The sequence below is a fragment of the Esox lucius genome, chromosome 17 (assembly GCF_011004845.1).
Source record: "Esox lucius isolate fEsoLuc1 chromosome 17, fEsoLuc1.pri, whole genome shotgun sequence".
NCBI lineage: Eukaryota > Metazoa > Chordata > Actinopteri > Esociformes > Esocidae > Esox > Esox lucius.
This window is the reverse complement of record NC_047585.1, coordinates 4920487-4945268: the sequence shown is the minus strand read 5'-3', so window position 1 is coordinate 4945268 and position 24782 is coordinate 4920487. Positions and strand designations below refer to the sequence as shown.

The 24782-nt window shown below is 40.5% G+C and overlaps 1 protein-coding gene across 6 annotated transcripts in view; it reads right to left on the bottom strand.

Annotated features, from left to right (window-relative positions):
• The window catches only part of raly (RALY heterogeneous nuclear ribonucleoprotein), an 89879-nt gene that overhangs the window by 23089 nt on the left and 42008 nt on the right, over positions 1-24782 (bottom strand). For all 6 annotated transcript variants that reach the window (XM_010905748.4, XM_010905749.3, XM_020045139.3 and 3 more), the window contains one exon: positions 3893-4170. In XM_010905748.4, the coding sequence (XP_010904050.1) occupies positions 3893-4148 (256 nt within the window). In that variant the 5' untranslated portion in view covers positions 4149-4170. The remainder of the gene's footprint in view (positions 1-3892; positions 4171-24782) is intronic.

The window sequence follows — 24782 nt, the reverse complement described above, 5'->3', positions numbered from 1 at the left end:
TGACCATCCATCTTCCTCTTGATCAAATTCCAGAGGTTTTCACTGGGGTTCAGGTCTGGAGATTGGGCTGGCCATGAGTCTTGATCTGGTTTTCCTCCATCCACACCTTGATTGACCTGGCTGTGTGGCATGGAGCATTGTCCTGCAGGAAAAACCAATTCTCAGAGTTGTGGAACATTGTCAGAGCAGAAGGAAGCAGGTGTTTTTCCAGGATAACCTTGTACTTTGCTTGATTCATGCGTCCTTCAGAAAGACAAATCTGCCCGATTCCAGCCTTGCTGAAGCATCCCCAGATCATCACCGATGCTCCACCAAATTTCACAGTAGGTGCGAGACACTGTGGCTTGTAGGCCTCTCCAGGTCTCTGTGTAAATGTTAGACGACAGGTGTTGGGCAAAGCTGAAAATTTGACTTGTCAGAGAAGATTACCTTGCTCCATTCCTCTACAGTCCATTCCTTATGTTCTTTTGCAAACTTCAGCCTGGCTCTTCTTTGCTTCTCATTGATGAAGGGCTTTTTTCTAGCGTTGCATGACTTCAGCCCTGTCCCTAGGAGCCTGTTTGGAACCATCCTCACTGTGTACTTCACCCCAGCTGCTGTTTGCTATTCTTTTTGTAGGTCACTTGATGTCATCCTACGGTTGTTGAGTGACATTCAAATTAGTTGACAGTCTTCTCGGTCAGTGGACAGTTGTTTTTGCCGTCTGCCAGTCTGTAGCTTTGTTGTCCCCAATGTCTGTTGCTTGACCTTGTTCTTATGAACCGCTGTCTTAGAAATTTTGAGGATTGAAGCAACTTGACACTCACTGTATCCCTCTGCCAGTAAAATCAGAATTTAACTCTTCTTTTCCTCACTCAAAGCTTTTCTTTTCAACTATTTTTTCATGCTGAATAGTTATTTTTTATTCATATTACTTTTGAGGTACTACTTGCACAGTTTTTGCCATCCAGCTGGTCCTATTGCAAGAGGATAGTGATGACCACAGCAGTGGTTTTTATACTTTTCTTCATTAAATTAGATTTGCTTCAGGTAATCACCTAATCAGTACCTCATTAAGTAAAATGAGGTGTGCCTGTGTTGGAATTTAACAGATTTAACTGGAATGGAATGGCTGCCATACATGTAGAGATGCTGATTTAATAAAAAATAGGAGTGGTCTCTTAATTTTTTCCAGAGCTGTACATTACTTCAATGATACCTGTTACAGAAATTAATTTAGCACCCAAAATGTCCAAATTGGGACATCCGGCCTAACATCGCTTGAGACCAACATTAAAATGATATTTAATTAAATTTTGACTCCTTTGGTTTTCTATAAGCTTCAAGCCTATGCAATTCTGACTGATTTTGAGTAATAATTTATTTTACTGGGTTAATGTAGCACAATGTAAATTCTAGCAACATCTTGGGGATACTTGGTTAGGGACAGAACAACAGACACTTTCACATTGCCAGCTCTGGGATTTCATTTAGCAACTTTTCAGTTACTGGTCAGATGCTCCAACCCGTACTGCCACCTAGGTGTCAATAGGAGATTTATAGCACTGCAAGTATGTATACCGAGCAATGTGCCTTTTCTGGTCCTTTCCTCCACTTACATTTTGCTCCCTGTCGCTAGGAGAGTCCAGCTGGGGCTTTACGTAATGGGGGATGAAGCTGTACCACAGTACCAATAGCAGAGTGTTAAATGTTGCTCAGTGCAGTGTAGTCAGTGCTTGTATTCCTCTGTGGCGCACAACACAGTCAGGAGGTTAATCTCAGAGTTCCATCAAGATCAATGCTCTGATAACAAGCACCACTCTTCAAAGGCCTGATAAGGACTACAGGGAGTGCTGTTAGAGTGGTTCCTGATGCACACTGCTTTTTAGAGGAGACACACTGGCTCTCGCTGTTCTCTCTGATCTCGCAGAGACACGATACCAGACCATAATAAAGTGCTGAATCGTAGTCATGGCTACAGGGCTATACATGGGCTACTGTAAGGTCAAGGGTGGTTTAGTTAATTGGATTTCAGTTTGCTCAAGTATTTGAGGGCTTAGTAACCCCTAATCTGAACATTTTGATGTTGTATAGATGCACCGCACTCCAAAATATTTGGACAGTGAAATCATCACTTTGGATTTGGAACAATACAATAAATGTGCAGAGTGTCAGCTTTATTTTGAGGTTATATTTATCCATCAGATGAAACTGGGTACCAAAAGTATTTAGACAGAATCATTTCAAGCAGAATAAAATGGTAATGTGTAGTATTTGGTTGCAAATCTTTTGCATGCAATGATTGCCTTTCACATTCTCAATTAACTGTGGATCTTGTACACTTCCTATCCCCCCAACACATTCCTCCTATCTCTCTGGTACAGGTTAATCGTCATCTCATGTATCCATACGACTACACCACTACAGGCTCTTTTAGGTACTTTTTAGCAAACTGTAACAAGGCCATTCTGTTCTTGAGGCTTACTAGTGGTTCTCATCTTGAAGTGTACTTTCTGAAATTCTGTAGTGTACTATTCTGTGTATGGTAGTCTTTGCCTATTACTACTAATCTATGCCTACTTTCAAGAATCTTGGAATGGTGTTAGGTTTTTTCGGTCCCACTGAAAGTAATCTTTGGTCATCAACAATACTCATCTTCGTTTGAACTGCCAGTTTTTCTTGTAATTCCTGAACTCAAAGATTTCTGTCTTTTTTTTATGTAATAGAAACTAGATTTTTGCACATCTAATGTTTTGGCTATGGCTCTGATCGATTTATTCTGATTTATCGGCCCCATGATGGAATGCTTGACTTGTATTTAAACTTCTTGGGACCTCATGTTGTTGTACACCAGCAACAAAGTTGCAAATGCAAAACTAGTCAGCTTATTTGTGCATGCAGAAACAATGTAAACAAACAGAACTGTCTTACAGAAACAGGTGTAAAATCCATTGTGAAAATATCTTTTGGTAACCTAAAATGGGGGAACTATGCACATAATGTGCTATCATTCATAATGGTTTATCCACTATGGCTGAAAATACCATCCAGTGAAAGCTGATAGCCTGTACTTTAACTCCATCATCATTGTATTATTTCAAATCCAATGTGCAGGAGTCAGAAAAATGGTTACTGTTCAAATACTTTTAACTGTACATTTTACATTACATTACATATACAATAGTAAAGCCAATAAGATTCTTTGCTCCCGAATAAGATACCTTTCTCTACTATTTTTGGTTAGTTCAATTTGTTTGCAATTAAGAATAGCCAACTCCATAGATACTCCAAGAGATATGTTATTATTCAAACTTATTATTATTATTGTTATTATTCAACCTAGCTCAATTTCCAGATCTGAAAATCCCTGACAAACCTAGATTTAAAGGTGAACTATTTTAATACGTGATCACTCCTGTAAGTCAGTATGTTTACTTGCAACCTAATGATTTCATATTAAAATGATTATGTTTGTAGGCTGGCATTAGTCTGTAAACATCTTACTATGTTTATAATAAAGGTAATACATGAAGCAAGCATGTGCTGATTAAAACACCTGGTTTTCTAAACAATCCTTCAAGTTATTAGGAAATGGAATTGGAGTTCCAGCAGGGTACCTGAGATGTTCACATACCAGCTCCAGCAGCTGTTTTAGAAGGAATTATTAATTTTGTGAATTAATCAAAGTCCAATCAGGTAGCCCGATTTCAGATGTGTCCATGTAAACAAGAATAACGGGCAAATAATGCTTTCTACAAAGAATAGACATGTTTATATTCTCATTATTTGCTGTTGAAATTTCTGTTTTGTTACCAGTCATGAAGACCCTAGCCAGACAAACATTTGAAAGAAAGAACATGGCCATAGTTTTCAAAATGTAGAAGAATGAAAGAGGAACCCAAACAGGACTCACCCAGGTTCTGTCCAGCCAACACTCGTCCATTCTCCCCTATAACGGCCCCACGGGCATGCCTCTCGCTGGCGTACTGGACAAAGGCGTAGCCCTTGTGCACAGAGCAGCCCAGCACACGGCCATATTTCGAGAAGATGGTCTCTACATCTGACTTTTTTACCACTGCTGTGTTGAGGTTACCAATGAACACTCGTGAGTTGATGGACTTGGGATCGTTCTTGTTAGTGACGTTGCTGGTCTGAACCTTCAGAGACATCTTGGTTACAAACCTAAAATAGCTGTGAAAAAACACATAAAAGCCAGATGATCAAAACAAACAAAAAACATTCAGTTTCCTGGGGTTATTAATTGGGTCTCACATTATTCCAAGTATAAACCATTAATAAGGCATTTACACAGAACAGTTTGCTGTCCATCTGCTAATCATTACCCCTGCATGTTAATAGACTAGGTATTTAAAAATGTATGTATCTTTCCTTATATATCCTGTGTTACTGTTACCAATGATTAGTAAACAGTTTATATATGTGGGAGTAACAATTACATTTATGAAACGTGAAACTGAGCAGGTTGTGAACAAGCCAACACATTTAGTGGTTTGGGTAAAGAGTGCAAAGAGAACCTCCACTATTTAGTTTTTTTAAGTATGATTACTGCATTAGGGTAAAACAATTGTAAATGCAAACCTCATAAATGGTTTAAAACCATTAAAATGAAACCTTTCAGTGCCAGAGACTAGTGTGTTAGCTGAAAGCTAACGATTTTCGGCAACAGGCATTTGAGCCCCGGTTAGGCAAATTCATTTTTTCCCTTTCACTCTGTATTTCCATTACAGGGATTAACAAAAGAAAAAAATTACACCTCAAGGATGCCATCAGTTTTTATACTTCTGTCACTTTGATGACACAGTTATCTGAAAACAAAGTTTTCAAGTTTCACCCAATACTCTCAGCTTTACTGTTACATCAGATGTCGTATTTTATAACAGAAAAAAAAAAGATACTTTAAAGACAAAGAGTTAGGAAGAGAACTGAGTTCCATAGCAGTGAATTTGATTCTATGGAGCAGAGCTGTGTGAAGCTGCTGCCTGCACCCCCTGTGTGTCTGTGTGGAGGATCACTAGGAAGTAGACTGACTGTAGGCCCCATGCCGGCTCGCTCACTGACAGCTCCTCTACCAAGCCTAAAACCCTTTGCAGTTTCACTCCAGGAGCCAAATAGTCAGTGAAGAAATGCAAGAAAAAGCGCTCAGCTGTTACAGCGGGAGCAATTTTAAGTAGTCAACTGCAGCGGAGTCTTCATGGTTAAGCACTGAACGGCTGCTTCTCGACAGTCCGTAGACGATGCACCCCGACAACTGGGTGTGAAATTGAAGCATGTCACCGCTGAAAGACATTTCACAAGGTGTTTACATAACCCACTGAGGGGTAGATGTATGGCCTATCCAACTTATGAGGCCATATTGCAGCTGTTTGTAAATGCTGGAGCAGAGTTTTTCTAGGATTTATCTCTAGCCAATAGTCTGAAAAGGCCAAAAGGTCTCTGACAGCTCACTGCACAAGACAAGGATAAACTCATGAACAAAGGACATGGACAAATGATGGACAAGGGCATATGATTGACAAGGACATGGACAAATTAGGTTCCACATTTGTTTTGCTATTGAGGGCCCTCTGGTCCGAGTTTGTGGATTTCACTGTGCACTTGTTCTCTTCATCTGACCTCCATGGAGGGAGCTCTCAGAAACCTCATCGGTTGCTGTGAGCCTTCTAATAAATCCAATTGAGGCTGTCCCTCTGAGACCTGGAAGTTATAAACCCCTAAAAGTGCCACACAATATGGAAGCCCCAGAAACTGCCACAAAAATAAATTGTCTCAGAAACCCTGATGGGGACTGCTTCTGAGGCAAAAATAGATCAAATCGAATAAAATAGATTGCCCTCATACATTTGAGAGACTTGACACATTTCCAGCTCCCAAGGTATGACACAAAAAAAACATAGAACGGTGAAGTGTACTACGCATTTACCAAATTCTCCTAAAATGCAATTTTGGAGCAGGGAATCATTTGCGTAATTACTTCCTACGTGTGTAGATTGCCACTGCTCCTGTGCTGGCATTTACTGGCACCAACATAGAAAAATGTGCTCTCAGAGTAGCCTGTGGGCAAGCAAACACTTCTGCACCAAAGCCTGCTGAGACACACACACACAGGTTTGGGAGAAGCTTATAGGCCACTGTTGGTGTGTGTTGTTGTGGATATGTGCGTGTGTCTGTGCATGCATATGTCACACAGCCAGAGTTTGCAAACAGTAACATTAGGCATTAGCTTCAATTCACTGTTGCCTGGGGCTGTTCAACAGGCACTGGGACAACCATCAAACCATTGAAAGTCCCAGAACAGTATGGCACTGTAGCAATGAGCTATGCACCAGAATTACACCTAAAAGCCAAGTATGGCTATGATTTTGAGGCAGATATTCCCTTCCAAGTCCTAGCCTTAGATGACATTAAAGCAGGTTATGTTATTAGAATACAAAGCACCAGATATCCCAAAGGGTGTCTTGGCACCTGAGGAAAACAAATATACTTTAAGTCACCCAGACAGTATGTGTGCTTCCTGAAGATAAAAGTGGCTGCTGAAATAAGTGTGATAGTGCACTTCTCTTTCTTAGTACAGCTGGCAGACCCTAGATCCCTGTCAGAATGTAATGTGCGAGGTGCTCTTTCATACCATCACAGTCTAGGTTCAAGCCTCACTAATCCGTTGGGAGTTGTTGCAATGAGATAGAGCCTTAGATACGAAATGTCTCTATTCAAACATTATTTAGCAGTGAAGACGCAATGATAAATGTTTTGCTCTCCAATTAAACATGTTATGCTATAAGAAGATTATTTTGTACTTTATTTTATAGTATGAAAATGTTGGTTAATATTTGAAAACAATTACATTGAATAGCTTTTTTTGTTCATAGTGCTATGGGCTGTGTCAGGTACAATTCGCAAATGTTCGGGAAAATAGAATGCTGACGGTCATATTGTCTGGCGACAAATTTTCCTAACGGAAGCCCTGGTAGGGAAAAACAAAAAAGAAGGAAAAGAAAGTGATGTCTTGAGTATTATCTTCCTCTCAGCTATCATTTGCACAATAATTAGCAAGCTCCGGCAGCAGTGGCACTAGACTGAAGGTCACAGTCCATCATATTCTGTCGTGACACGGCCGGCAGAACAACAATAGTCAGGGGGCATATTGATCGTTTTCTTTCCCTTGAGTTATGTGGCCTCTTTCTCTGCCAATAGGAACTGCTGACATCAATTGCCAACGTTGTCAGGCCAGGAGGAAATATACTGCTAATACCTCTTGGAATTTCGGCAGGCCAAGCCCAGCACCACTGTACTGTAAATAGGTCTGTCGAAAACAGCTGCGTTCTACTATATATGTTGACTGTGGAAAAGGTCATACAGCTGATAAACAACATTACTCACTTGTGCGTAATACAACTTTTAAAAGAAATCTGTCCACTGATAATTGGTGCTTTAAATACATAATTTGTTTTAGAAATTAAGTCTACGATCAGTTCAAGTGTCACTGGCATCAGGATCAGCATTTGATCTTGTGAGGAAATACCAGCCTACGGATTAAAACGTTTTTTTATTCTTTTATCTTTTTTGTCCTATATTATTTTGTTTCAAATTATGAAAGTGGGTGATAATGGATAATAATTAATTACAAATGCCATAGCATCACACTCAAACATGCTGTGCAAGTTTGTGTCAAGCTACAAAAAGATTAATTAGATACATATTTCCATTCCCCCTACCAATACATTACTGATTTTGCCTGGTAAGAGGGACCTTTCAGCAGACAGACAACCGTGGCTGGGGGCTGCAGCCAGGGAACTCGATAAACCCTCAACATAGCTGCAACCATGCTCAGTGGATCACCAGACTGATGCATAATTGAGTGCCAGTCGGAGGGGCCCTTCAGCTAGCCCAGGGGCCGCGCTGCCTCACTCCATTTCCTCTCCCAGACACGACAAACCTCTGCCACTGATTTCTCTCCATTCCCTCGCCCGCCCCTCCCCCACATAACTGGCAGAATTAATTTCCAGTGCAATCTCGGATATTCACTTCGAGTTTGTCCCTCCAGCCATTTTTTCTGTTGCTTATCTGTGTTTATCCACATTTAATGGTGTGTGGCCTTTACTCGCACAGTCAGAAGAGGTGATGTGTGTGGTGTGTTCCGGGCAGGGCTGGCTGTGTGTGTGGCAGTGATGTGTGGAGGACATTGCGCAACCTGAAAAACCCTAGTAACCCTCACCATCTGCAGAGCCACTGTAAGCATCAAATGGTTCTAGAGATACACCATGCTCTATACCCTTGATTCAAACCACAATGTGAAAGACGTATATGTTCCGGTCATTTCACCTTCCATTCAAGTTATGTATGTATATGTACCAGTTAATTTTTTTCAAATTAAGATGGGTAATTAAGGTGGGTAATGGACACACCATAATGCTTGGACACACCATATAAGTCAACTTGGCATACAGAAGGACCTGTACTCAAGCAGAAAAAAATACTATCTTTCTTTTGTTTACTGTATTGATTCAAGGTGCTGAAATAGCTTCTTGTTGTTCTCTTTCAGCTCAACCTGGAGTAAATTATGTATTATGGCCTATATAGGACCATCTGCTACTACAGTGGTGCTGTAAACTTTGTGAGAAATTCCAACAGCAGCCTCTAAATATATCAAATGACGAAGGAAAAATAAGTTGATCCCACTTTACCTTCCAGCCTGCTAAAAAATTCTAATAACATGGTAACAACTATGAATTTGTATTTGTATGTATACCAGGTAAGTAACTAGTAATTCCCCTCAGTACATTAGTGCCATCCCAGACTAGTCCCCTTGTAATAATGCAGAATATCTGCTTCAAAATGCAACATTCATTCCATTATATTCTTTTTTTAAAATTTTTATTATTGAGCAGATATTGTGTTACCATTAGAAGCTGCGATATCATGACTTTACCTGAATCCGATTCCGTATCTGTCATTTGTCAAATATCTTGTGCATATCAAAGCATTTGGAGGGGCAGGCCCTCAAACCTGCAACCTGTGGCTCTCCAGCAGGGCGTACTATACACTGTTCCAAGAAAGGATATCCCATTTGGAGGGACGAGTAGTGGCCTCATTGTTAATTTGACTTTGTTAGCCACGCCTTTGTTAACTTACTGCTATGTTTGTTATGGGGAGGGGATGTAATGGTATTATTAATAAACTGAAAGAGGTGATTTAGCATTATGACATATAAATTACAATTTTATTACCTTGATATTATCAAGCTGGTTTTCTCAGCTGGTAACTCAGCTGGTTTTCAAATGTTAAATTACAAATGCAAAATGTGTGATATTAAACCACAACAACAATGCAGAACAATATGCATTTCAAATGCAAATGAGTGAAATTGAAGCCATAGAGGTGATTTGTCAGCTCTCAACTAATTGAGGCGAAACATTGGCAGGAGGGTATTTATGTATTGCCATGGGGCCTACACAGCCTCTAAATGGCTTGTTGGTCAATGATTGACACAACACAATCAATGCAGAAAAGCAGCTTCTATGCAAATGAGGATGAAATCACTCTTGCTCAATTATCAAAGCTCTGTTTCCCTAAAGTCACCACAGTAACATGAGAAGTGGATGTGCCTTCATATTTTTAGACAGGGAGAGAAAGAGCAACCTAATAGACAGCTATTCTGTATTTAGCTAGAATTCTGTTAAGAATCTTCGGTTTAATCCACTGCCTACAGTTCATTGGTTCCCCCTACCTTTTACACAGTTTGTAATAATGATAAATTATTAGTCCAATAAAGCATAAAATACCAAAAATATAATTTAAAAAGTCCATACATATATATGTATGGATTCGTGGATACCTGATTGTATTGTCAATAAAAATACCTAGACCATCTATCAAAGCAGAGGATTTCTAAACATTTACAAATGCTGTACAACATATACAGTAGGCATTTAGAATACAAACATGTCTTGTCCTTAGCTGTACCATGTGTTTTTCAACCAAACCCCAAGGCAGGCGCAGAATCACAATGCCAATACTGGACTTTCTATTTTCCTAGAACAAACTGTCATAAAGCGTTAGTACCACTTCAATGGTAATTAATTCATGAGATGAAGTTTACAATGGATAATTAACAAGAGCATACAATTCTAAATTTGGATTACCCCTAGTTTGTGTTAAACAAATGACAACGTTTTGACCTTCATTACAATGACAGTTTTTCCCTAAAGAACCCTAATTCTGTTTTAACTGCTCTCTGGTTTGACTGCAGCGTTTCTGAGTTTTGTAAATCCTCATACAGTGTGTAAATGTGTTAATATGAACACGGAAGGAGCACTACCATCACAATGTTAAACATTCCAAAAGAAAGATTAGACCAGAACTTCCTGAGAGGGCAATGGCAATATGGAACACAGTGACAGAACCTTAAGCAAAATGAAAAGCTAAACCAATTTAAATAACCCTGCAGCAATTTGCCACCTCTTGATATTATTCTTAATATAAGGTTAACATTTGACCACAACCATTTTAGGGTTGTGCTGCAGATACTGGGCATTTCCTCCACTTTAAAAGGTATATTTTTTTTTACTTATCAAACACAAACATCAAGATAAAGCCCTCAGACACAATAAGAGAGAAAGAGACAGCGAGAAATACATTTAGGAGCCCTCAGCCAAAAGGTTTACAAGGGGTATAGGGCCCAGCCTTGTGGTTTCCCCTTCCTTTTCATTACCTATGAGTATTCCTGGCCGTCTCAATCATTTTGCTTTCATCCCCTTGTTTCCTGGTGATGAACGAGCGATGGAGCCTCTCATCTATCTACAGGGCAGCTTCATTTATCCGCACAGCTGAGAAATAGATGGTGTATGAAGTGTAATTTGGTTCTGTTGCCCAGCCCTGTCCCTCTGGATGTGTCAGCATGGGTTTGATTAAATCCCCTTAATGGGAAATCAATACTTTCTTCATTAGGTCGCTCCATTCAACAAACAACCCTTCTTCATAAACATCTGATCCATCCGGAAAAACAGGATAACTTGGCTGAGGACGAAAAGAAGTCTCTCCCACCACTTCTCTACACTGACTCTTGTAACTACCCTGGTCCACATCCCCCACTACTAGAGTAGGTTTATCAGGCTCAGTGTAGATCAACAGTCAATAGCAAAAATGGTAATGCTCACTGGAGAGCTGGTCTTTCAGGAGTAGCGTGCCTGTAAGCCATACTAATTATCAAGAAAAGAAACGTTCTGAAAATATTGCCTCCAAACAGAAAATCTGATAGATGAAGCTGATGCAGGGGAAACCGATCAGTAGGTTAGCTAGCACTGGAGTTCAATAAAGTGAAATGCTTCTGTTAACTTCTGGTTGACTGGCCAGTTCATTCGTCTCTGGTCTTTGGGTGGCTGACCTGAGTGGAATAATTTGAAAGGCCGTGTGGGGGGATGAAATGTTTAATTTATTCTCCCTTGCTGATAAAGAGCCGGCTAACTCCGGTCTTGCTTTCACCAGGGCTATTTTAATGAGTTTGCAAGTGTCACCTGCTGTCAATTTCAATTTGAGGGGAGAAGCTCCCTGGAGGCTAATTTGCTGTTGAAGCGGCTACCCGCTAGCGATTGGCAGCTACTGAGGACGCTCAGTGCTTTGTAAGCACCCGTGCCTGATGCCTCCACCCCCCATTCCTCTCTCTCTCTCTCTCTCTCCCCACATTCATTCTTCCTCCTGCTTCTGTCTCTCTGCGGCAGGGGGAGACTCATTATCAGCTGCTGAATCTTCTGGCCTCCCAGCCTCACGGTGGACAGGCACCAAAAGATTTCCGCTCAGCTTAGCACATCATCCGTCAACAGCCTTTTTAGCCGTTCGGCTCGTCTATCAGCAAAAAGCCAAAGCTACTGGATAAAATCTGTCTCTCCTTTAACCAAGTCAATCTTTTTGCTTGCTTGAACTTATCAGACGCAGGCAACAGTAACAGGTATATAGAGGCAGAGGTTATTGTACATACACATGTATAGACAGCAGAGGTTATCACTACATGTCTACATACATCTCAACCAAATCAGTGCAGCTGAACTTCCACGATAAGCTGGCAAAAACAAGTGAAATACTACCAATGTCACAAACCTCATTGCTTAGCGTCCTATCTTCAATTTGATGTCTACAGTCTACAGTTCTGAAAACTATCTGAAACATACTTGAAATGATTTACAAGATCAAATATTATTTCATATATCTCAGTTAGTTTCACATACATCTGAGGCCTGTGTTCTTTCAAATAGAAGAACATATTTGAACATACATTTGGAAGGTTTTGGGAAATATTCAAATACATTGTATTTTAAACCTCTGTCTTCATAGCTCAACAACATTTCTGCTGGTTGTTTCTACATATCTCATTTTAGTTGTAATGTTCTCAATAGATTTGAAACCAGCCACCTACTATATAGACTTACAAAACAAAGTGGCTGGTTATTCCACCCCCAGAGAGGAACCAGACAAGCCTAATCATTATCCTCCCCTTTTCATCCTGAATCTGGATTGAAAAATTCACCAAGACCCTCATAAAAACTCTTGTTGGTGATTGCCTGATTTGATAAGCACCTATTCTATGTATTTCGCAAGGTGACCACTTAACAAGATACAATTACAATGAGAGAGAAAATTATTTATAATTATATTTATAATATTACCATATTATTTAGCTCACAAACAACTGGACTGTGTTCAATGAAAAAGATAGCATCTTGAACCATTTTCATTTAAGTGAGGTTGATAACATTATTTTACCATCGATGTGTCAATTAAAATAATAATTTGCTTTATTCTGGCCAATTTGAGAATGACGATACATACATTTATCTGCCTGATTATCATTTATTTATTTTAATGGATGTGTATTAATCTAATATGTATGTTAATGACCTGTTAAATTAAATCTCTCTCTATTTTAATTTATGATGATTTCTTTCCCTCCTCTTCCACACAACTCTTGGATCATCCTGTGACACTGATGACATTTTCTGCAGTGTTTAGCTTTGACTGGCTGTTGACAGTGTGAAGAGGGATCCCTTTCCCAACGCTTTGATGTTTGTGACCCGGGGAGTACTGAGGTTCTTAAAAGATTCTGCTGCAGGAGGTAAAGACAGTTCCATCACTGCTTTCATATGCCCCCCAAAGCAAAAGACAAAAGACTAAAGAATTTTGCCCTCATTAACAAAGACTCCAACACTCAAATCTAATTCTACTGTAGTCATCACAGAGACTATAAAATCATATTGTAGCAACCAGTTAGAAAAATATCAGTAGCTTTATTGCCTATTGCATACACCCTTGAATAGATATCAAACTGCACCCATTTCCTCTCTTTTCTGATGAAGAATTTGATAGCAAGTTTGTTAGTTGGTCATTTATATCAGCTATATTGTACATGCTGATATAAGCTATATTGTACAAGCTGCAATAAAGCGTGAAATGAATGGTTCACCTCTCAAAATGACAAAGTATTTCTTTAGCAAAGAAATTATTTCCTTTATTTCTCAAAAACAAAGTGAGAAATATTATAGCTTCAAGCAGATATGGCAGGGTTCAATATATTGTAGCACCAGTAAAAGGACATTGGAAACATTGTCCTAACATGAGGACTACACACCTTAGAAAGGCTTGCCAAATATCATAACAGAACCACTAACAGATCTTAGAAAGTTTGTTCCAATACATCTTTCAAAAATGCTTACTACTTTAAATGTTTTCTCCAGAATTTCTACACTGATCACAGCCAAACTTTAAATCAAAGTTTCTGGTCATATGTAAATCTGCTAATAGATGTTGACTCCTGACAGAGTTTTGAAAAATACTAAAATGTAAGTCGGATTCATAGATATTATGTGCCAGACTACACTCTAATATTAATCAATCAATCAAATTTATTTTATAAAGCACTTTTTACATCAGTAGTGAAAAAACAAAAACTCCATAAAAGGCCCGAAACTTAGGAAGAAACCTAGAGAGCAACCAGGCTCTCAGGGGTTGCCAGTCCTTTTCTGAATGTGCCAGGTGAACATTTTGTGAGTAAAAATGTTAACAATTAATAAATGCATCTGAGAGTTGGTAAATGTGTCCAGAGTCAGTAATGTTTATGTCAGGTTCTGGCTGGGGTGCCTCTAGGCATCTCTACGTGCCTGGAGGCCACAATCAGGGCCTGACTGCAGAGGTACCTCTTGGCAACTCTGCACGCTTATGTTTAATAACTTATCCTATTTAAGTTGCCCTTGTTTTCCCCTTAGGTTTTCGGTCATTGTTTACATGAATGCTTCAGTTTTGCGGTTCGACTCTCCTTTTGTTGATTTTTGGTTCAGTTGTAAGTCATGAAGAAGAACATTAAAAGGATTATTCCCTTAAACCTTGCGCCTGTGTCCTGCCTCCCTCTGCACCATGACAGTTTATTGGTCCAAAACAGTTGTTTGAAATGCTTGTTTGGTGTCTTTGTTGGTTGTCCTTTGTGTTGAACGATAATCCATAAAAAATGTAATTAATCCAAAACTACGGACATTGAGAAAAGTAGATCTTTGTGAAATGAATAACATTTTGCAAAAGGTTTTGAAAACAATATAATACAAGAAACTAACAAATTAACTAACAGTATTACATTACATTTATGCTGGGGATTACGCAACAGATGGTAACATTTTACCTGGGCCTATTTTGAGTCCTGATAAAAATGTGGTCTTGTTTTGGGGTGCAACCCAAAAGATTAATTATACCTGGAATACCTTGCAATGTTTATTTATATTTTACTTTTTTTATATTTAATTTAACGTGCAGGGCTATTGAATTAAAGTAAAAAAACAATTGCCTACATTGCCATTCAAAAGTTTGGGGTCACTTAGAAATGACTGTCAGGATTAGAGTTTTGCAGGACCCAAGCACGGACACAAAAAAATTCAAATGGTTCAGAAATAGTATGATCACATAGCCTTTTAAAATGCTAATCTTGGATTAGTAAACACAACGTGCCATTGGAACACCGAACTGATTTTTGTTGATAACAGGCCTCTGTACGCATATACCATTTAAAAAATCTGACGTTTCCAGCTACAATAGTCATTTACATTAACAAAGTCTACAGCGTATTTCTGATCACTGCTTTTCTTTTGAAAACAAGGACATTTCTAAGTTTCCCCTGAAGGAACAGGATTTTGACCCATTTTAGATTAATTCCAAATAGTCAATGAATTAATGTTACAAATGAATTGAATATACAGTGGGGAGAACAAGTATTTTATACACTGCTGATTTTGCAGGTTTTCCTACTTACAAAGCATGTAGAGGTCTGTAGTTTTTATCATAGGTACACTTCAACTGTGAGAGATGGATTCTAAAACAAAAATCCAGAAAATCACATTGTATGATTTTTAAATAATGAATTTGTATTTTATTGCATGACATAAGTATTTGATCACCAACCAACCAGTAAGAATTCCGGCTCTCACAGACCTGTTAGTTTTTCTTTAAGAAGCCCTCCTGTTCTCCACTCATTATCTGTATTAACTGCACCTGTTTGAACTCATTACCTGTATAAAAGACACCTGTCCACACACTCAATCAAACAAACAGACTCCAACCTCTCCGCAATGGCCAAGACCAGAGAGCTGTGTAAGGACATCAGGGATAAAATTGTAGACCTGCACAAGGCTGGGATGGACTACCGGACAATAGGCAAGCAGCTCGGTGAGAAGGCAACAACTGTTGGCGCAATTATTAGAAAATGGAAGAAGTTCAAGATGACGGTCAATCTCCCTCGGTCTGGGGCTTCATGCAAGATCTCACCTTGTGGGGCATCAAAGATCATGAGGAAGGTGAGGGATCAGCCCAGAACTACATGGCAGGACCTGGTCAATGACCTGAAGAGAGCTGGGACCACAGTCTCAAAGAAAACCATTAGTAACACACTACGCCGTCAATGATTAAAATCCTGCAGCGCACGCAAGGTCTCCCTGCTCAAGCCAGCGCATGTCCAGGCCCATCTGAAATTTGCCAATGACCATCTGGATGATCCAGAGCAGGAATGGGAGAAGGTCATGTGGTCTGATGAGACAAAAATAGAGCTTTTTGTTCTAAACTCCACTCACTTGAAGATGGGTTGTGGCTGGGTCTTCCAGCATGACAATGACCCGAAACACACAGCCAGGGCAACTAAGGAGTTGCTCCATAAGAAGCATCTCAAGGTCCTGGAGTGGCCTAGCCAGTCTCCAGACCTGAACCCAATAGAAAATCTTTGGAGATAGCTGAAAGTCTGTATTGCCCAACAACAGCCCCAAAACCTGAAGGATCTGGGGAAGATCTGTATGGAGGAATGGGCCAAAATCCCTGCTGCAGTGTTTGCAAACTTGGTCAAGAACTACAGGAAACGTATGATCTCTGTAATTGCAAACAAAGGTTTCTGTACTAAATCCTTATATCATGCAATAAAATGCAAATTAATTACTTAAAAATCATACAATGTGATTTTCTGGATTTTTGTTTTAGATTCAATCACTCACAATTGAAGAGTACCTATTATGCTTTATAAGTGGGAAAACCTGCAAAATCGGCAGTGTATCTAATACTTGTTCTCCCCACTGTATAAAGAGACTATTTCTATTACAGTACATGAAGTTCTCTGGAGAGGTTGAGGAGCAAAGATGCATGCAGAGATGAAGACTAGGCAAGAGAGAGCTTTCCCAAAACCAACTCTGGTTTATATTCCAAAACTTAAGTTGTTTGGGATGCATAGCTAACCTAAGCACAACAAGACTAGTCCTGACGAACATCAGTTTGGTATTGAACAATGGAAGCACGTTTGGGCCGATGACCAGGGGATTGCAGGAAAGGGGTTTTGGGTCAGTGGTACCTAGTAGACCAGCAACACCGAGCGGCGGAGCATGGGGAGAGACGAGGCAGGTGTGACACCTGGACCATACCTCAGGATTAACTAGCCTCACGACTTCTAGCTGTCACTGTCATAAATTCCTCCTGGTTGTGTTGCAGATCTAGTTGCTACCTGATGATTCCTGTTGTCACTGCACATAGCTCACATGATTGGCTCTGTCCTTGTCAACCTGGTTGTGCAGCAGATCTGGAATCCGCCAAAATACTTTAGACACAGCTAACTGCTCTCTGTGGGTAGCTTGTGTTATTGCAAACATGTCTGTGGGTGTATTAAGGTCTAGAGGGAGGTATAGAAAGTAAGTACAAGAGAACATTTGTGTGTCGGCGATACGTCCCTGTTTAAGACTTCAATAAATGAGTTTGGTCATCCACATGCCGAAAGGGCTTGCACCTGTTTCTTTACCAGGTTATGCAGCTAGTTAGGACCTCAATAGTGGGTGTGTGTGGGGGGGGGCGGGGGGGGTAAGCCAACAACCTCCTTGTTGTGGGCTTACTTGTTGCTGTCACTTACATTTGTCCTTCACACAAAGTGTGCATTGACATTAAACTGCTTTACAGATGATGAAAACATGAAAATGTCAGCTACATTTGTCAGTTTGTAAAAAGTTAGCTGAACTAAAATGATTGATTCAGCATTTTTATAATTGGGTTTGGTACCCTGGTTCCCCAGTATAGCTGGCATATAATACCCATTCGCAACTGTGATTCATCACATAATGGTGCACAGGCCATGGTTTAGTGTTAACTCAATTTTAATTGACACACATTCCCTTTTTCCCTCACAGGCAATTTATTTGCAAGGTAATTAAATCAAATTGAGAGGATGAAAACCCCCGTCATCAGAATTTTATATTCTGATCACCACACAGGTTGGAGATTCTATCAATCAGTTGACTCATCAGGCTAGAACTATAGCTGGTAAACAATCTATGCTATGCTACCAACATATGGAAATATATAAAACAGAAAACAGCACATTTATCTTTGTCAAAAGACTGGAACACTTGAAAAAAACGAGAAGTGGGATAGCCAAATATTGAGAGACTTCAAAGGTTGAGTGAAACGATAAGGATGGACAGTCAAAAATGCATTGATGTTTGGGACATGCCATATCAAACAGATGGTCAATGAAATGGCAGGCCTAATTACTTTCTCTCCCAATCAAAATGAGTGTCTGCAGTTCTGATTAATTAGTTTGATCAAAATCTAGAACTGGTGCTTAGGAGATGAAATGATTCATTGTGTAATGACATTGGAAATGACAATGTTTGTGACTGGGACTTTATTATACTTTATAATTATTCTGTATTTCCAAAATAGCAAACGTTCCAGTAACAGTAACTGCTTGTGTCCCGAATAGCAATCATATGTTCCTACGTTATGCACTATTTTTTAACCAAGGCACATAGAACACAGGAACAGTATGACATTTAACATGGAAATATGTTTGGGATGGAAACATGCTTCCTTATTTTTTGGAAAACACCTTCATCTATGCAAAGAGTGGGTCATTTGAAGAATCTGTTTAACACTTGCTTGGTTGTTCCATCATTCCATATATGTTAGTTCATTGTTTTGTTAGTTTTCACTATTTGTCAAAAATTTGGAAAATAGTCAAATAAACACCCTTGAATGAGTAGGTGTCCAAAATTTGACTAATACTGTTTATGTCTGAAATTGTTTGTATTTATGTTTATATGTTTGATACTGTCTGAAATACTGTCATGTTTTAATATTGTTATAAATGCAATCTCCCCCCTGCCCCACCCGGTGGTGGGAGGAACATGTCTCTCTTGAAAAATATATTTAATCTCAATGAGGCAACATATATTAATAAAGAAATAAATTAGAAAAGGAATTAGGCAAGCTTAGTTCCCGCAATTAAAATGAATAAATACTGTTGCCCACACCAGTTTCGAACCTGGGTCTTTCACGCAACATATGCTGCCTTTAACCACAATGCCACAGCACTACACACTCACCCAGTGGCTAGACACCATTAAGCTTTGTGTTAAACTGACTAACATTTCCTATTAAGTTTAACTTGAATTACATTGATACAAAATAACTATCAGTAAAGGTGACAATAACATTTTCATCAAGTGAAAAGATCAGAGAATTGTGGAATCTACCAGAAATAGTCGCAATACTGTATAACCACAAAAAGTTTTAGTTTAGGCTCACCCTGAATGTTGTAGCCAGCTAAGTTTCAGTCTATCCTGACTCAAAAAGCATGCCCGGGTGCATACTTCGAAAATCCAAAATAACAAAACAGTTTCATTGCGGCCCGCAATTTAAATTTATAAAAGCCATTGATCTCACCAGATTCAAACTCAGGTCTTCCACGTGAGAGGCACTGTCTTTAACCAATACGCTACGGAACTACATGTTTCACCAGTCGCTAGACATCATTAAGCATTGTGTTAAACTGACTAACGTTTCTTATTAGATTTAGCTCCACCACAAATAGCGTCTATGAACTGGCCATTTTAACAACTTATTAGCCAGTAATAGGCTTAACTAAACTAGGAATAGTCATGAGAATTGACCAATTGCTAGCGAGAATGGCGATGAACTTTTCCATGCCAGAAACAGTCGCAATATAACCGTAAACTGTTTTATTTCTATAATGCTTACTATAATGTAGATACTGAAGGTAGCCGGCCAAGTTTTCGTCCATACAAAATCATTCATAACGCATACTTTGTTTTGACTGTGAGATACGAACGCGGGACCTATAGTTTGCAAGTCCATTTCTCTAACCACTATGCTATTTAACAAGGGGCAGTCCGTCACTCACTCTGTAAGAGACATTCGCTCTTCTTGGCCGGCTCCGCTTACGCGGTCCGGCAAAACATTTTTAGTAATAAACTTTGGATTATAGCAAATCAAAATACTGCAAGACATCAAATTGAACTGTATTTCCGACAATTCATGAACAAACACATTTTTACATTCAGTCTAATCTGAGCCAGTCATTTCATGATACAAAATAGAAGCTAATTAGCTATCAGGTTACAACACTTAATCTTGATGAACACATTATAATAAATCAACAACTGTCCTGCCAAAAAATGCCAGAATTCAGTGCAGAAACAATCAAGACAGCTCAGCTGTCCTACCACAACTTCACAATAAAGTTATTAGTGCTTGGTTGTACAAGACATGTGCAAGAAGGTGGCGTGAGAATGACTTGTTCATAGAATAAGCTAATAAACAATGTCTATCATGGTGAGAATTTTCAAGTCTGATGGAGTGTTACAGCAGAAGTGTCTCTGAACAAAACCAATGCCATATAATATGTTCCTTTAGTTCCATGTTCCCTCAAACCTATGTTCCCTCAAACCTATGTTCCCTCAAACCTATGTTCCCTCAAACCTATGTTCCCTCAAACCTATGTTCCCTCAAACCTATGTTCCCTCAGCCCTATGTTCCCTCAGCCCTATGTTCCCTCAGCCCTATGTTCCCTCAGCCCTATGTTCCCTCAGCCCTATGTTCCTAAACACCTACATTCCTTCAGACCTATGTTCCCTCAGACCTATGTTCCTTCAGATCAATATTCCTTCAGTTCTATGTTTCCTCACAGCCCTACAATCATCTGTGGCAGATCAATATGTCTTTAAGTAAAAATAGGCCACATATGCATATGCATGTGTGCACCAAACTAAAAGGAGAGATTCACTCCTTAATTAGATGCATTGGCATTGTCCAGAATTGTAACTCTTAGCATGGGTTGGCATTTAAGTAAAATTATATTAGCAGTTGACACATGGGTGAGAAGCAATGTAATGAAAGCACCACTAGTTTTTAAAAGGATATAAAGGTAGAACTAAAAGCCCTAATTGAAAACATTAGTTTAATGTGTGTGTGTGTGTGTGTGTGTGTGGGGGGGGGGGGGGGGGGGGCTTTTGTTTGGTGTTTTGCTCATGTGCCAAAATGTCAGCAGGCTGTCTGCAGGCAACCTAATGGAAAACATGCTATTTCAGCACTGCAAGCCATTTCAGTGTTCTTATTTTACTCCCAGGTCCTATTCAACTAATTGAACACATTTCATATGAAAAAAATTAGAAAATGTATTCATTTACTACTGCTCTGGAGAAGAACCACTGCCAAAGGACCTAGAATGTCATATTACATTTTAGGCTAAACAAAGAAACATATGTGCTACACCTGGAGACATTTCAACAAAAGTAGATTACATATTGGGTGTTATATTAATGGCAATCACATATTCAAGAGATATAGGAATATGTTTGATGGTGGCCTTTCCAAACAGCTGGAAAAAGGCAAACAGTTATGAGTATTGTTTCAGAACAGGCACTGAAACGGTCCTGACAAACCCCAGTGATTGTCCCTTGGATATTCTAGCGATTCTCTCCAAGATATAAGGAAAAGGGGCACAATTCAATGATCGGTATGAAATTTCCTATGTGAGAAGTAAATGTTCCTAATGTTTTGAGTCTTTTGTTTGTGATGAAACAAACCACCTTTTGAAGTGATTTGAATCCAACCGGGGGTTCATGGAGCACCATTTGTTCGAGTTAGACGTGCATGCATGTACGTGCACATACACACATATGCACGTACGTGCACACACATGCACGCAAGCACACACATGCACGCAAGCACACACTGATCACCTGCAGCACTGTGAGTCGGTCTTACATGCAGGGCTCTCTAGTGATAACAATTTACTCTGGCCTGTTCGGACAATCTATTAATTAGGTCTGCAGAGCTTCTGTGTTATCTACCATCCCTCACAAGTGGCTAGAAGGGGATTATCTTGCTAGCATACTAGCTTAATTAGCACCAAATATGGCAATATTTTCTGGCACTGAGATTTAGCAGAGACATACAAAGGAGACTTCAATGCCCATGGATTACTTGGGAAGAGATTCGGATAAAATAGCTTGCTCAATTCCCAGGTGGATGCTCCACTACACAGAGATCACTGAAACCAAGCGTAAAAAATACAGATCATTATTTGTGAAAATACAACTAGACCTTCAGCCTGCGTTATTTCTTTAGTCACCTCTGAATCCAGCAGCAGGGCACGTGAAGATTTGAGAATGTCAGTCAGTCGCATTGTTGCTGGACTGAAACCGGTCATTTATCAGAGGCAATTGCACCTGTTCTAGTGACTCTTTATCTTTTTCTACGTTTCCTTTCATCTCAACCTCTTATGCTGTTTCTGTAATGCTGAGCTTCCAGGAAAAAAACACAGGTGCACAAATACAATTGTTGTTTTAGACAAACACATGCATTTACTCAGGCATGCACACATGCACACGGAGACGCACACAGACACACAGCAAAACTAGCACACAGAGCTCTAACAAGCAGAACAGATTTAGCATTTAGGAGTTTAGCATTGCAGAAAGTGGTCCTAATTCTTGTCGTCCTGAAGCACAGCACACACATGGCTGCAGACCCAATGAGATGCGATTATATAGTATCAGAGTTGGGGAGTAACGGATTACAAGTAATGTGTTACATGTACAAAAAAACAGTAACTGTAATCTGTATATTAGTTATCTACTCGATGCATAATTCTCATAACAATGATAGGCAATAGGCCTACCTGGTGTTATATCTTTTTCAGTTTCAAGGTTTATTTGTCAAATGCACCAAACAACACAGCCAAGACGAGTTGCACCAAATTACTTTTACAGGAATTGTTTAATAGATTAGGCAACTATTTGTTGGATAGCTGTAACATGGCGCTGCCTTCAAGATAAAACATATATATATAAAAAAGCTATGTGTTAATTGATTACCAATCCTTTAAACCTTCAAAAATATTTGTACCCATTTAAACATATCCAATTTAAACATTTAAAAAAATGCTGGAGAACATTAGCCTGAGATAAATCGTTAGTTACCGGGAATGTAACTCCGGTTATATGAGTGGAGCGGAGCCCCCTGAAAACTCATTATGCAAGATGCAACAGACAATCAGAGCATGCCTGACCCTATATAGGACCTGTGAGCCCAGAGAATACCCTCCCGAGTTTATTCAGCATAACTCGTGGGACAGCAGGGCAACAGGTCTAGGGGGCTCCACTCCTCTCATATAACCGAAGTTACATTCCCGGTAACTAATGTTATATGTCGTGGTGCTCCGCCCCCTAGAGGGGCTATAGCTCCTAATGGTTCATGGCGGAGCGAGCGAGGCAAGGATGTACTTCCTGCCAGACCAACCAGCACAGCTTACAGGGTCCAGTAGAAACCGTCCCCTAAAACCCCAAGACAAAAACATCCTCAATAGCCGATGAGGTCAGAGAATGGATGATCGAATGCGTTAATGTTGGAAATCCTCCACCAGAGCAGGCCAATGAACACATAGGCCACCTCAGGGAGAAGGGAAACATATCCGTTCCACATAAGCACAACAAAAAACACTCACGCACCACACATCATGAGATGAAGGGCATGGGGATCTCATCTCATCTTCCTCTTATCCGGTATCGGGTTGCAGGGACAGCAGCTCCAGTAGGGGACCCCAAACTTCCCTTTCCAAAGCCACATTTGCCAGCACTGACAAGGCGAGGCGTTCCCAGGCCAGTGTCGAAATATAATCTCTCCATTTAGTCCTGGGCCTACCCCGAGGTCTCCTCCCAGCTGGACGTGCCCGAACCACCTCAACTGGCTCATTACAATGCATAGGAGCAGCGGCTCTACTTTTGGATCTGAGCGTTTTGAACAAATGCGTGTTCAAGAGGCCATTCTGCATGCTAACGACGAAACATCTTGGAACACATGCACCCTGGGGATTTTTGTGTCAGCGTCGATCTGAAGGATGCGTACTTTCATGTCCTTATTCTGTCTCACCACCAGAAGTTCCTGCACTTGGCGTCCCAGGGCCAGGAGTACACAAGGTTCACAGAGACGGTGTTAGGACCTTTGAGGTGTCAGGGGGTCAGGGTTTTGGCCTACTTGGTTGTCCTACTAGTGTTGGCGCACCCTTCGGAGCAGGCCTGTGTTCACACATTCACATTGGTGACTCAGTTCACTCGTTTGGGTTTCACTCAGCCCAGTCAGTTGGTGGTATTTCTGGGTCTCCAGTTATCCACAGTGTCGATGATGGTGGCGACTCTGCATGTCCTTGAGCGTCTGGCCGTTACACACAGTGTAGGTGTTCTCTGTAATGTCATTTGATGTCACTCGCCCACACAATGGTTCTGTTGGGGCTGTTGCGCATGAGGGGCTTACAGCGCTGGTTCACACTTCTCCCATTGGACCCTGGGAGTCATCGGCGGCGATTGGTCATGATCCCGAGCTCCCTCAGAGCGGACCTTGGGTATGGGAGCAACCCGCACAATATGCTGCATGGTGTTCTAATGGGCAGAGTGTCTGTGCGCGTCCCAGTCTTTACGGATGCGTCCCTGATGGGTTGGGGCGGAACGTCCCGGTCATACTCGGTGAGTGGAATGTGGTCTCAGTCTGAGCGCCACATCAACGGGCTGGAGTTGGGCACCATCAGGCGTGTGCTGCTGCACTTTGCACTGACCTTAAGGGGTTGGGACATTTTGGTGTGGTCAGACAATCACATGGCGATTGCGTACATCAAAAGACAGGGCAGAGTCAGGACTCTCTCTCTACATCTGTTAGCAGAGCAGATTTGGGAATGGGCTCTGGTGCACCTAAGGTCGCTGAGACCTCTCCCCATTCCCAGGAGGCTCAATGTGGGAGAGGACTTGTTGTCCCGGGGGGTCCCCAAGAAAACGAGGGGCGTCTTCACCCTGACATTGTCGTTGAGATTTGGAGACATTTCGGGAGAGCTGAGATGGATCTGTTCATGTCCCAGGAGGACGCGCAGGACAGGCTGTATTGTGGATGCATTGGCGCACCGGTTGTGACAGAGAGTGCTGCTTTAAGCGTTCCCCCTG